At 36.1% G+C, this 14,685-nt stretch overlaps 1 protein-coding gene across 1 annotated transcript in view; it reads left to right on the top strand.

Moving 5' to 3' along the window:
- The first annotated feature begins 1,423 nt into the window (after positions 1–1,423).
- MAPK11 (mitogen-activated protein kinase 11) overlaps positions 1,424–14,685 on the top strand; it is a 128,181-nt gene continuing 114,919 nt past the window's right edge. The window contains exon 1 of the mRNA XM_053716643.1: positions 1,424–1,811. Coding sequence (XP_053572618.1) covers positions 1,699–1,811 — 113 coding nt within the window. The 5' untranslated portion in view covers positions 1,424–1,698. The remainder of the gene's footprint in view (positions 1,812–14,685) is intronic.

The raw sequence follows: 14,685 nt of genomic DNA, 5'->3' as shown, positions 1-14,685 counted from the left end.
GCTATAGCAAAGCTCATTTGTCAGTAATGTTACACACACAATATCTGCTCAAACGATATTGCTCAAGACCAAAAGTACATCAGTTGCACATATGCTCACAACCAACCCTACATTACTGTATAACATTTAGCTAGATTAGTATATATCTATAGTGTAAACATTTCTTAAACATGGTATAAGACTGCGAATAATAAACATTCATAAATATGGTCTGTGTTGAGCGCCCAAAAACAGGCACAATGAGCAATACTGTAATCAAAAATAAGAGATGTCCTCACAAAGCCTGACAGCGTGCAGTATAGTAAGCAAAAAGGATAACAAGGTCCAAAACATAGTTCACTATTCAGTCAGTTGACAATATGGCCAGATTAAACACTGTGCAGAAAAAAAAAAGGACAAGGGCTCAACCTATGCCCACTCTCACATCCGCATCATGGAGGGCCGCTGCTTGAGCAAAACTTTGAACCCTGACAATGGAGCTAAACTGGATAGGGCAGTCATAGCGAGGGAAGAGCTCTGCTTCTATACGGTAGGGTCCGCTTTGAACTGCCTTCTCGCCGATCCGATCTGCTTGTCCCCTGCCAAACAAACCACTACGAGCCAGAGTAGGAAATATTCGGTGACCTGCCAGGAGGTTACGATCCGCCATGACTGATGCTACGTGGGCAGTATTCATAGTGCCCAAGGGTATTGGGTGTTCAGTTTTAGCTGGATCGCCTCCCCCCTCAAGTCCATATGAGCGAATTGCCACCATGTTCTCAACTCCCAATATGCGCCGCTGGTGCCAAATGAGTGAGGACCGCTGGAGCCCCAAAGTATCGTCCCTCTTGGGGACTACAGCAGTAGGGGGAGTGCGGTTAGTGCAAACAGCAGGCAACACTTCTGCCTGCCGGGGTGCCACTGCAAAAAAACATTGAAACACATTGCGATAGCCATCTAAAAGGCAGTGCATCCTCTCCATAAGTTGCTCCGCAGTGTCCATGTTTAAATGTGCAGACAAACGTCCTGTATGGGAAAGATTCAATAGCCCCTAAGTAATCTCACTCCTTACTGTAATCGCTGCGTAGGCTAAAAGATGGCGGTTTCCCGGGTCTCTAGTCAGCAGTTCATACCCGATAATTGAAAGGTGTTCTCAATGCAGCATTATTCGCTGAGATATTAGGTGTATAGGTAGCCCATGAGAGTTAATTGTCTTCTTGTACCAATATATAGGCTTATATAGTCTTTAAATTCTTATATTATATTTGAAGTAGCAGGAGCTGCCAGAACATGCGTCTCGACAGCTTCACAGTTGGCTCCGCCCCCCTGAAGACCTTATTTAAAACCCCATAACAAGTTTTCCAGTAAAATAATAATGTATGAACAAGAAAATAATGTAGAATTCTATAGTCAGATTTAACAAAAATCAATAATCCATTTAACATTAAAACATGTTTAGTGGTGTCACATTTTCCTGGAATTCCCCAGGACAATTTTCCTCCTGACCAGGGCCCGGGGAAATACCAAGTAAACACCTAACCTGCTGATCTCTAGCAATTCGTCCTCCTTCCCTAATGCCGCCCTTATCTTCAGCGTTCTCTCCTCCCCCAGCCATGCCTTGTTCATTGGCTTGTACTCCCACAGCTTTCCATCCTGTCAGCCCCTCCCCGCTTTCTCTGAGTCTCCCAACCCAGCCTGTGCTTGCCGGTTTTGTACAAGATGAACTGCCGGGCAGGATTCTACCGACAGGAGCTCAATAAGACGGTGTGGGAGGTCCCTGATCGGTACAAGCAGCTTACCCCCGTGGGATCCGGTGCCTATGGCTCAGTATGGTAGGTGCATGTAGCTTCTGTAGACTCTGCTTTCAGACACTTGCTTGTTGGCTTGAAGATCTGCAATGCATTGCTTGGTAGCACTTGCTGTCTTCAAAGGGATTTATAAGGTTGAGTTGGCTGTACATATTCTTTACCGTAATGAGACTTACCATCTATTACAATTCAGGGGCCACTGAGCTAATATTATAGAGGGGTTATTATGCTAAAATTAGGGGTGCTATTGGTTCCTGCAGTAATCTGCATGTTATCTGGCTTTATAGGTACATTTAGTGGTTGCTTCATGTACTACATATATTTCTTGTATATTGTAACGATGCACTATTGTATAAATGCAAGTGAGAAATGTATGTCTGCATATTACAGCAGACTAAGGCGAGATAGGAACACCTGGAACAGTGCCTGAATGCTATATATACTATATATATATATTTCTTTACACTGTCTTCCTTGGTCTATTTTTTACTTCCATCAGCCCTGCATATGGTGGTAATTAGTATCTGTATTGTGCAATCTCTCTGTGTTCCATCATCTTCTTTCTTGAGACATACTGGTTACATTTGCATTATATTTTAGAATTTCCTTCCTTTATACTTTTTAAACATTTTTGCTGGTTTCTAGTTTTATTCCATATGAACACCATAAGCCCATCTAGTCTGTATTTACTGCGCTCTGAGGTGTAAGTATAATAATCCTTTAAAGGGACAGTATACACTCATTTTCATATAACTGCATGTAATAGACACTACTATAAAGAATAAGATGCACAGATACTGATATAAAAATCCAGTATAAAACTATTTAAAAACTTACTTAGAAGCTGTCAGTTTGGCTCTGTTGAAAAGGTAGCTGGAAAGCCCATTGCAAGTGGCAAATAAGACACTCCCCCTCCCCCTTTTTTTGCATATGAAAAGACCCTTTATACAAACAGCAGCAAGCTGGAGAAGGTAGCTGACAGTATTCACATAAAACTTTGGGGCTTGGTTAGGAGTCTGAAAATCAGAGCAATGTTATTTAAAAATAAGCAAAACTATACATTTATTTAAAAAAACAACTTTATGGGCTATATAAATAGATAATCTACAAAACCTTTATGCAAAGAAAATATGAGTGTATAATGTCCCTTTAAATGTATTATGCCAAGTCCAGATAGTCCCATATTTTCTTAAAGGGGCTTAAACTTGCAACGAGAAAATTATGTAATGTGTTAGATCACCTTTATCATTGCTCAGTTGCTTGCATATAACAATGTATTTAATCCCTGCAATCACAAAAGGCATATGTGTGTAGCCTCCAATCGGCAGCTCTCAGTAGTGCATTGTTGGTCCTAAGTCTACCTAGATATCCTTTTCAAAGAAGGATGCAAAGAGAACAATGTACGCTGAAAAGTCTCTTAAAAGTGCATGCTCTGTCTAAACCATGAAAGTTGAATATTAATATTCATGTCCCTTTAAATAAACCCCACAACTTCTGCTACTCTGTGTCAACTAGACTTTGTGTAAAGCAGTTTCTATAAGTTACTGCAGAACTTTGTACCCTGAAACTTTAGAACACAGCCTCCTTTATTGTAGCATTGTTCTTATAATCATAAAAGCTTTCCTCATGAGCCTTTCTGCATCATTTAATATGTTCTGGCATATCACCCATCTGCTTTCCCTCCCCCAAGCTTTATATAGTGAGGACATTTTACAAATACATTTTTATTAAACCATTTTAAGAGTAGTATTCCCTTCAAACATTTACTGGTTTCTTTTTGTTGTTTTAGAAATGATTTCCAAAATGACATACAGTATATTATTATATACACCCTATACTGATGAGTTGTTACATACAGTATGTTTAGTTTGTTGTGCTGAAATATTTGTATTGGGTTCTGTGTTTTCTTTCCGTCTTGTTTGGTGTCTGTTTCTTTGTGATTGTTTTTGTAACACTTTTTTTTTTTCCCCTATCTCAACTCCTTCACAACTTCTCTTCCTTAAATGCCTGTATTGTTATGGAAATGACATTCCTTTGTCTTGAGCAACTTACTGGCTGCCGCACTTATTGGCTCATCTCACAAAATAATGTGAGGTCCTCTATACCAGTATCTCTCAATTCAAGTGCTCAGGACACACTAACAGGCCAGATTATCAGGATTTCCTTATGTGAGAGCAGTTTAATAACCACTGTTACCGATGAGCTGATCATTTTTCCTGTGCTCTAGTTCAGATGAAAATCTGGCCTGTTAGTGTTTAATAAAACTGGGGTTGAGAGGCACTGTTCTATACTGATGTTGCATAAAACATGACATAGAAACATAGAATTTGACAGTAGAGAAGAACCAAAAGGCCCATCCAGACTACTAATATTACATGTTAAAGTTTTCTTAGGATAGCCTAATGCATGTCCCAGGCATTTTGTAATAATTTTACTGCCACTGAGTTTACCACATCTATTGGAAGTTTATTCCATAAATTCACCACCTTTTCTGTAATAAAACTCTTCCTCACATTTTCCCTGAATCTACTACCCTCTAACGTAAAGAGATATGAAACCCACATTTTTTCTTTCATGATTCAGATAGAGCACCCACTTTTAAACAACTTTCTAATTTACTTCTATGATCAAATTGTATTCGTTCTTTGTATCTTTTGTTGAAAAGCAGGTACATAATGCTTAGGAGCCGGCTCATTTGTGGATCACTATATGTGAGCAATTTTGCTAGAATGTTATCAATTTACAAGAGTATATGATAGGAATGAAGCAAATTTGATGATAGAAGTAAATTGGAAACTTTTTTTTAAAAATGGTATCCTCTGTCTGAATCATAAAATAACATTTTTGGGTTTCATATCCCTTTTAGATAGTGACCTCTTGTTTTGGTCTCCAGAACTGTACACAATGCGAGATGAGGCCTTCGTTCTTTTGGTATCTTTATTTGAATGTACGCATAGAGGAGCCTGCCCATTTTTGGTTCAGCACCTGGGTAGAGCTTGCTGATTCGTGGCTACATTTAGACACCAATCAGAAAGTGCTACCCAGGTGCTGAACCAGAAATAGGCCGGCTCCTATGCTTAGTCTTACTTTTTCAAAGAAAGATACTAAGAGAACGAAGAAAAATCGATAAAAGGAGTAAATTAGTAAGTTGCTTAAAATTGCATGTTGTATCTGAATCATGAAAGTTTGACTAGACTGTCCCTTTTAATTCATCAGAAATTAATCACTTGATTGCAAAAGAATGATTTTATACAAAACAACCATTTCTAATTTACATTTTGCTGCAGAATCTGCATTGTTTTGTAGTGCACAGGCATATACCTTTTTAAAGGGACAGTCTACACCATGGTCATCTTAAAGTATTACCTTAGATTAAGCTGCAAATAGTCTCCTGTACCTTTTCTATATCATGCAGCAGGAATGGTAAAAAAAATTATTTTAAAATTAATATTGTTTCTGGCCACTTTGAAATATCTGCCAAACTCAGCCCACTGATGACATCCAATCACAAAAGGCTCACTAGTTGGATTCAACAGACTGTCAATGCTATTCAGCAGAGTGCAGATTCAGCCCAGCTTGTGATGTCATCAGTGGGCAGAGCTTGGCAGCCATTTTAAACTGGCCAAAAACAATATTCATTTTAAAATAACTTGTTTTACTGTTACTGCTGCATGATATAGAAAGGGTGCAGGGGGCTATTTGCAGCGTAATCTAAGGTAAGACTTTAAGATGACTAAGGTGTACACTGTCCCTTTTAAAAAGTTTCTTGAGTGTTGTTTATCTTATCTCCTTTGATGTGGCCAGTTAGGAATACATTTAAATGAGATCCTGCACATCAAGCAATCACTGTTCAGCATGCAGGGACGTCGGAGTATTTAATTATACAGAAAGTACTCCAGTTTCTCCGGGGCAGTTTTATATTACAGGATTTAAAATATAGGAAAACCAGGTCTAATAAAAAATTATTTCATTTTTTTTTCTTACTGTGCACAAATTCCCTTTTACTTTCCCAGTCAGTAGCTAGTGAGTCACTACATACATTAATGCTTCTTGCTCTCCATTTAGCTTGTTCCAATATTTCTGTTCTTAAAATAACTTTCTAGTTAATAACAGCATGCTTCTGGTTTGTTAGAAAAATTTTGGACTTCATTTTCCTTTATGTGTTTAACCCGTTTGTGGGGATCAAACACGTAGAGTTGAAGACTATAGGACAAAATTGCATGCACTAGAATATCCCTTTAAAGCTTTTTTTTTTTTTTTGCATATGTAGAGATGCCTTTAATTAAAATAGTGAAATGCACATAAGTATTATTGTAAAATGCAAATATTAGAAAAGACTTGTCTTTTAAACGTTATCACTGTATTGGCTATAGCGTTTACTGTGCAAGGGGCATGCAGAGTGTATCTAGATATGCTGCATGCATGTGCTTGAAACACAGGGATTAATATAAAACATGAAAAAAGCTCGGTTCCAGAACTTGACTCAACAAAATAAGACTAATATCCTTTATTTTATCATAGATGGTTGGGGGAAAAAACAACTTGCTGGTCCTAAAAAGTTACCGGCAGCTACTGAGCAGTACTTTGCTAGGGTTAAACCTAGAGGGCCATTGATCGATGCTCTCTGGTCTCGCAAGATGATCTAAAAGGGCTTGTCAATAGTGTGAGGAACATTTAAAATTGTTTATAAATGCAAAGTCAAACTTTAGCTTGTGAGCTGTTTATATCTATGCAGGGTTCTGTATATGGAGAGACACCTACACGACAAATTAATGCTCCAAAAAAGCCACCAAAGATTTTGTGTAATTCTCTCCATGACGGGAGCTTTTGATCATCAGGCCTGAAGACGTGCAGGGTCAGCAGTGCCTACATTACATACTATAACAAGTCATTTTTTGCACTACAGTGCCCTTTAAGGTTTTAAAAATGGCCGTTTTCATATAGTGATTTTTTTTTAAAACTTCTTTTTTTTTTTTTTTTTTTTTTACGGAAACCATATTACTTAATCTTATGAAATCACTAAATATTTGAACCAATCGTTAACTGAGTTTTAGGTTAATGGTTCATTCCTTTAGAGATTTGTGAAGCCTTGTTGTATATGTATTGACATCCTTAGAAAAAATGTTTGGGTTTTAGGTATTTATTTATAGGTTCCTTTCATAAAGCCAAACTGTATTAAATGCTGTCTATCATATATTTAGTGTTTAGTCACCATAGTTTTATTGATGCACACGTAATATGACTGGGCAGAAGAAGCCTGTACAGTCTACTACAATATTTTCACTTTATGAGATGTAAAGCAGAGATTTCCCATTAGCTTATGTGAAACCGATTACCCATTCCCCAGTTTTGCATAAGCAACAAGGTTATATTAAAGTGATGGTAAATTTGAGCGTTTAGAAAATGCTAGGATTTACCAACACTAAAAATAATGTAGACCTGTAGGGGGGCTAAACTAACTCTTTTCTCTTTCTGTGCCACGACTCTGGCCGCCCACGGGCAAAGCGCTCTTCTCTCAATGAGGTGACGTTGCCACCTCTAAACCTATAACGTGCTAGTCATCTGACTGTTCTGAATGCTACCACAGCTATTGGTTTATAGAGGTTGAAGCGTCACCTCATTGTTAATGAGTGCTGTGCCGTGGGCGGCCGGAGCCACTGATTTTAGTGTGGAACTGTGGCACAGAAAGGTGTGTGTGTGTGGTGTTTTTTTTTATGCTAGGTTTTACCATCACTTTCATACACCTTTTTACCTCCTCAATTACCTTGTATCAAAGCCTCTGCAGACTGCCCCCTTATCTGTTCTTTTGATAGGCTTGCATTTTAGCCAGTTAGTGCTGACTCATAAACAACTCACGGTGATGAGCACAATGTTATGTATATGGCACACATGAACTAGTGCTGTCTAGCTGTGAAAAACTGTCAAAATGTACTTAGATAAGAGACGCCCTTCAAGGGCTTAGAAATTAGCATATGAGCCTACCTAGGTTTAGCTTTTAACAAAGAATACCAAGTGAACAAAGCAAATCTGATGATAAAAGTAAATTGGAAAGTTGTTTACAATTGCATCCCTATCTGAATCGTAAAAGTTTAATTTTGACTAGACCGTCCCTTTAAGCCCTTTATATAAATTGAAAAAAAATAACATTTTAATCAAGGTTTTATGCATAATTTGTGCTTAAAGTTGTTTTATGTACACAAACATTTTCTCTTTTTACAAATCCTTATTGATCCTTACATTATCACCCACATATGCAAAATTCACAAATTATAACCTTATAAAAGGGTTTTTGCCATCTGCCCTACATTCATATACCTATACTTAGCACATAAACAGAACATTAAAGGGACAGTCAAGTCCAAAAAAACTTTCATGATTCAAATAGGGCATGTAATTTTAAACAACTTTCCAATTTACTTTTATCACCAATTTTGCTTTGGTCTCTTGGTATTCTGACTTGAAAGCTAAACCTAGGAGGTTCATATACTAATTTCTTAGAGCTTGAAGGCCGCCTCAAATCTAAATGCATTTTGACAGTTTTTCACGACTAGAGGGTGTTAGTTCATGTGTTTCATATAGATAACATTGAGCTCATGCACGTGAATTTACAGAGGAGTGAGCACTGATTGGCTAAAATGTAAGTCTGTCAAAAGAACTAAAATAAGAGGGCACTCTGCAGAGGCTTAGATGCAATAAATACAGAGGTATTATTATAACTGTGTTGGTTATGCAAAACTTGGGAATGGGTAATTAAGGGATGATCTATCTTTTAAAACAACAAAAATTCTGGTGTTGACTGTCCCTTTTAACATTGTATTAGAATTTGCTTTCAGGTGTGTGAATCAGAATGTGTATGTATATGTATGTGTATATATATAAATATAATATAATATACCAGAGCTAGAATTTTACTCCTGGCTCCGAACTTTTTGGGTTATTCACCATAGATCTATATACAGATCTGGCTACTAGATATTCTTACTGGCTCCTAAATTTTAAACAGATTTGTCGACCCCTGACGTAGACCATAGAAAGAAAAGAGATAAAATTAATTTTTGACAGGGACTCAAATACTCCTGATTTCAATAGAATTTTTTTTTTTTTTTTTTTTTAAATCCTGTTTGACTAAAAGTTGAGGTAAATCTTTGAAAATATGAGACCAAAGAATACTGAAAGTTATTTTAATAGAAAAACATACTAGAAAATTATTTTAATAGAAAACAGAGAGATAACATAATACTGTGTACCTTATACTTTAAAAGTAAAGTTAAAAAAGCAATTAAATGAATTCTTCATATGATGAGGGAAGTAATATTAATATTCATGGTAGCCCTTTTCTGCTTTCAATGTATCTGTGGCTCACTGATATACTTCACTGTGGCACTTTATCTGGCTCTTTGATACCTAATTACTTTTACCTGGTACTTTCCCTGTGTTTCTCAGACCCAGTCTTCAAATGTCCCTAATAGACGAGATAGTAAAAATTTCTGTAGCCGATCACAAGTGAGTCATTTACAGTGAGTAAGCAGCTGACCAGCCCAGGCAGGAAATACCCTCAGACTGTCCTGTTAATAGTGCTGGAGAGGGGAACTGGGAAAGTCTCTACTTTTTCATATAAACTGATTGTTAACTTAGCTGCATCAGTGCAAAACTAAATAAATAAAAAAATCTGTGGGTACCCCTTGCCAATGCCCCAAATACCTACAGGGTGTATGTACTTAGCATAACAGACTAGGAAGTACTAGTGGATTTGCCAGGTGTCCAGTATTTTACTGGAGTGTCCAGTATTTTGGCACACTGGCCAGTAAAATATCTACAAACATACTGGACACTTAAAGGGACATTAAACACTTTGAGATGGTAATATAAAATGATAAATTGTATATATAAAACAACTTTGCAATATACTTTCATTATTTATTTTGTCCTCTTTGCCTGTAATTCCATTCTGTAATTGTGAGCTTTTCAGTTCCTGTTAGAAATAGAAGTGCAGTACACTGTTACATCCAGCACAACCATTGGCTGTACACTCTAGTGACCTATTTATAACTGACCCTAATTGGCCACAGCAGAGAAGGTAACACAAGTTACAACATGGCAGCTCCCAGTGTTTTATAGACACTAAAACTTTACACTTATTTTGTCACTTTTTAAACAACTAATGAAACTTTAAAAGATACATCTACATGTTAGTCATGGACTAATCTTTTCTTTGAATGCATCATTCTATCTAGCATGTATTTTGTGTTTAATGTCCCTTTAAAGGGATATGAAACCCTCAATTTTTCTTTCATAATTCAGATACAGCATGCAATTTTAAGCAACTTTCTAATTTACTCCTATTCATTTTTCTTCATTCTTTTGGTATCTTTATTTAAAAGCAGAAATGTAAACTTAGGAGGTGACCCATTTTTGGTAAAAAGTACAAAACAAAAAATATGAGTTGTGACTGGCACTCATTGGTACTGCTCTTTTTGTGTTACTTGTAGTTACTGGGGTACAATCTCTGCTTTATTTTTTACCTGTGATTGTGACTGTTCTGTGTGTGCTACTTGCAGCTAAGGTCATGTGAGGGATCAAATCTCTTTAGCATGTGTTTTACTGGCAGGATAATATGTGGGTGGGGCCTAAGGTAGTGTTTTGGAGGAGGGACATTGTGACCCACTTTTGCCCAATCACAGGTATACTGGTTGTCAAGTATTTTTGTGGAGGGCAACTTGCAAATCTAAGTGCTAACCCATATCCCTGTCTAAAGTGTAGGCTAAAGCTTTGTGCACATTGCAGAGATTCTCAGCTCTCATACTTTGAGTGGTTTAAATTCCACTGATATAAATTATGTAACCGAATACAGCTGCAAATTACTTCTGAATCTTGTACTAATACTTTTTCCAAAATGACCTAAATCCAACAATGTTTCTATCACATCAGATCAAATCATAGTTTCAGAATGATGCGTTTAATTGGTTACTGTGTATTTACTTGTTTAAAAGAGTAGAGGGCTTCTGTATAAAGACAAAACAGGATATATTATGTACATAATGGCATATATTATTGTTATCTTCTTGGAATTCCGTGACCTTATATAATTGCATTCAACCTTTGTGCTATGATGCAACCCAACTTGACAGTGATTTATTAATGTCTTTAGAGTTGGGAATACATGATTACATTATGTGCTGCTGCATGTGATATACATTACATAGTGTATTTTAAACTAATAGCATTTGTTGTTTTTTCTGATACAAAATAAAGCATGATATGTATCTGAGTAACTTTTATATGATGTCACATTAAAGGGACACTGAACCCAAATTTTTTCTTTTGTGATTCAGATAGAGCATGCAATTTTAAGCAACTTTCTAATTTACTACTGTTATCAAATTTTCTTCATTCTCTTTGTATCTTTATTTGAAATGCAATAATGTAAGTTTAGATGCCGGCCCATTTTTAATGAACACACTGTGTTGTTCTTGCTGATTGGTGGATACATTCACCCACCAATAAACAAGTGCTTTCCATGGTCCTGAACCAAAAAAATAGCTTAGATGCCTTGTTTTTCAAATAATGAAAGCAAGAGAACGAAGAAAAATTGATAATAGGAGTAAATTAGAAAGTTGCTTAAATTTGCATGCTCCATCTGAATCATGAAAGAAAAAATTTTTGGGTTCGGAGTCCCTTTAATGATTAATAAAGGACTAAAGAGGAGATTCTGTTCTTTCACATAGAAATATACTTAGTAGTTTTCTTGAACGTTTGTCAGCTTTTGGGTTTATTAGAAAATCTGAATATGTTTGTAAAAACGTATGGGATTTATTGTTTTGGGAAACACATTACCTATACTCGGTATTACTAACACTGAGCTTATCGCATTGCAAACATTCTAAAATATTCTCTTCACCTATTATTATTATTATTATTATTATTATTATTATTATTATTATTATTATTATTATTATTAGATATAGAAATACTATTTTAAAGGGACCCAACATTTTTCTTTGATGAAACAGATTGCATACAATTTTATCTAACTCCTATTATCAAATGTTTTGTATTCTCTTGGTATCCTTTTGTTGAAAGAGCAGTAATGCACCACTGGAAGCTAGATGAGCATGTGGTGAGCCAATGACAAGAGGCAAATGTGTTTTCGACAAAGGATACCAAAAAAAAAAAGCAAATTAGAAAGTTGTTTAAAATTGTATACTGTATCTGAATCATGTAAAACATTTTTTAGGTTCCATGTCCCTTTAAGTCCTCATATTTGCCTCTGTGCAGAAACTAATAACATACCTATCGTGTGGCTTTAGTAGGATACTAGGGCTCTGCACGACTTCCTGAGAACTGTTATGCCTGATACAAGCCATTTGTAAATATGAATTTACTATTTGTACATTTTAAAATTGCAGTCTTGTAGCAGAGTCCTTTTACTTTCTTTTCTAATGACATAAAAGTATTTTATATATATATATATATATATATATATATATTTTTTTTTTTTTAATTTACAAGACGATTATGTCACACATTGTAAGAAAAGGTTTGATATAATTGTGGTGTTCTTACAACCATTCTTGCATTTGCTTAACATTCTGTATGGGGGCTTTTTCATCCTAGAATAAACTAACATAACAAAGGAACCATTTTTTTTTCTACCGGGGAGTTCCTGTACCTATAAAATTAGCATCATATTCCTTGAATGTTATAGGACTATGCAAGGCAACTATTGAAACTAATTGCTCCCACAAAATGGCTGACCATATCAATATGGATTCTCTTCCATGGCTTACATGCAAATGTATAAAATAGGACGAAACACCAGGCAATATTACTTTTTTACATTGTCCAGGGCTCTGTTTTGTTCTCCTCACAGCAAGTTGTTTGTTTTTTTTTTTTTGTTTTTTTACTTGCCCTTTTATAAATGGAATTTCTGAAAGCCATCCATGTAATAAATTACTCATTTTTGATATGATGGGGACCTTGAGGTGCCAGTTCAATTACTTGAATATATTTTTTTATCAACATTTTACAAAATATGTAACCAACATGAAGTGAGCTATGATATACTAAATATCATGTAGCATAATTTACTTATAGCTAAAAAGAAAGTAAGCAAAACAAGGCCTAAAGCAATATAATAATTAAGATGATTTTAAATGGACAGTCTAGTCCAAAATAAACTTTCATGATTCAGATAGGGCATGTAATTTTAAACAACTTTCCAATTTACTTTTATCACAAATTTTGCTTTGTTCTTTTGGTATTCTTAGTTGAAAGCTACCTAGGTAAGCTCATATGCTAATTTCTTAGACCTTGAAGGCCGCCTCTTAACTGAATGCATTTTGACAGTTTTTCACCACTAGAGGGCGTTAGTTCATGTGTCATATTGATAACATTGAGCTCATGCACGTGAATTTAGAGGAGTGAGCACTGACTGACTAAAATGCAAGTCTGACAAAAGAACTGAAATAAGGGGGTAGTTTGCAGATGCTTAGACACAAGGTTATCACAGAGGTAAAAAGTGTATTAATATAACAGTGTTGGTTATGCAAAACTGGGGAATGGGTAATAAAGGGATTATCTATCTTTTTAAACCATAAAAATTCTGTTGTAGACTGTCCCTTTAAATAAAGTTTCTTAGTAACAGATTCACAGCAGTTCTTTAGATATCTGCAATTCCTGACTTTTCAATGGCAGTTCATCGTTGGTTTGCAAAGTTCGGCATCATCACTCCAACTATAATTTACTACAATTACTGCCACATTCTCATATTAGAACTAAAAATATGTTGCACATAAACTGTAATAGTTGAAGCTAATAAGAAAAGGAATAATTAAATGGCAAAAAATGACATCAATTTGGGACTGACTCACCACTGTATCTCAGACAGGGAAGCAACTGTCCTGTGAAGTGTCTGTCCATACCAGTTGGTGAGCTTTGAATTATGACCTCAGGGCTTTGTTGATGTGAAACATTAAACCATTTTGAAGTTTGTCTGATACACCTGCAATTAGAACACTGAAATTTTGGTCACTTTGGAAAACTGCTTTCTTGTGTCAGACCTCTTTTATAGCTGACACATACTGATACTTGTCATTCTACCCTTATATGACTCACTGTTGCAGTTGTGATATAATTACTTTAAAAAAAAAAAAAATAATATATATATATATATATATATACACACACACGTTTTGGATATGCTCTGGTAGTGCACCCAGATATTGTTATTGTTGAGTACTGATCTTAAGAGAATAATATAAATTTATTTCATATAGGTGGCGAGAGTCCACAATTTGTTACACATGGGATTTACATTCCTTCCAGGAGGAGGCAACGTTTCCCAAACCTCAAAGCCTATAAATACCCCACCCACCTCTCTCATATATCAATATAAACTTTGCCTCTTTTGGAGGTGGTTAAAGTATGATGTGCTTCAGTGTATACTGAAGTCCGGTTTCCCCTCAGAGTTAGTGTTTGTCAGAGGGATGTTTGGGGAGTTTAGTGTTTAGACACGATGTTGTGAACCTCTGGTAGTCTTTCTAAGGCCCTTTGTAAATTTGGTCGCAGTAAGAGCTTTTTCTGCCTCCCTTTACAGATCTGCTGATAGGCTTGTCAGTACTGGTTGGCTGTCTGCTTAAAGTGAAAGTAAATCGTAGCGTTATACAAACGCTAGGATTTACTATTGAAACAAATAAAGGGCACTTTCATTCATGAAGTATAAGATACTTCATGTAGAAAGGTCCTTTATTTGATTCAATCGATCGCTGTTTTTAGCTGCTACAGCAGCCCATGGCTAAAAAAATTTTTGGCTAAGAGGTGACGCAATAGCCGTGCAGTAAATCCGGCTTGGGGCCCATGGGAGACGGATTTACCGCGCTGCTATTGGCTAAGAGGTGAA

Source organism: Bombina bombina, chromosome 6 (genome assembly GCF_027579735.1).
Source record: "Bombina bombina isolate aBomBom1 chromosome 6, aBomBom1.pri, whole genome shotgun sequence".
NCBI lineage: Eukaryota > Metazoa > Chordata > Amphibia > Anura > Bombinatoridae > Bombina > Bombina bombina.
Note: the sequence above shows the minus strand (reverse complement) of the source record. Positions and strands in the feature narration are given on the sequence as shown.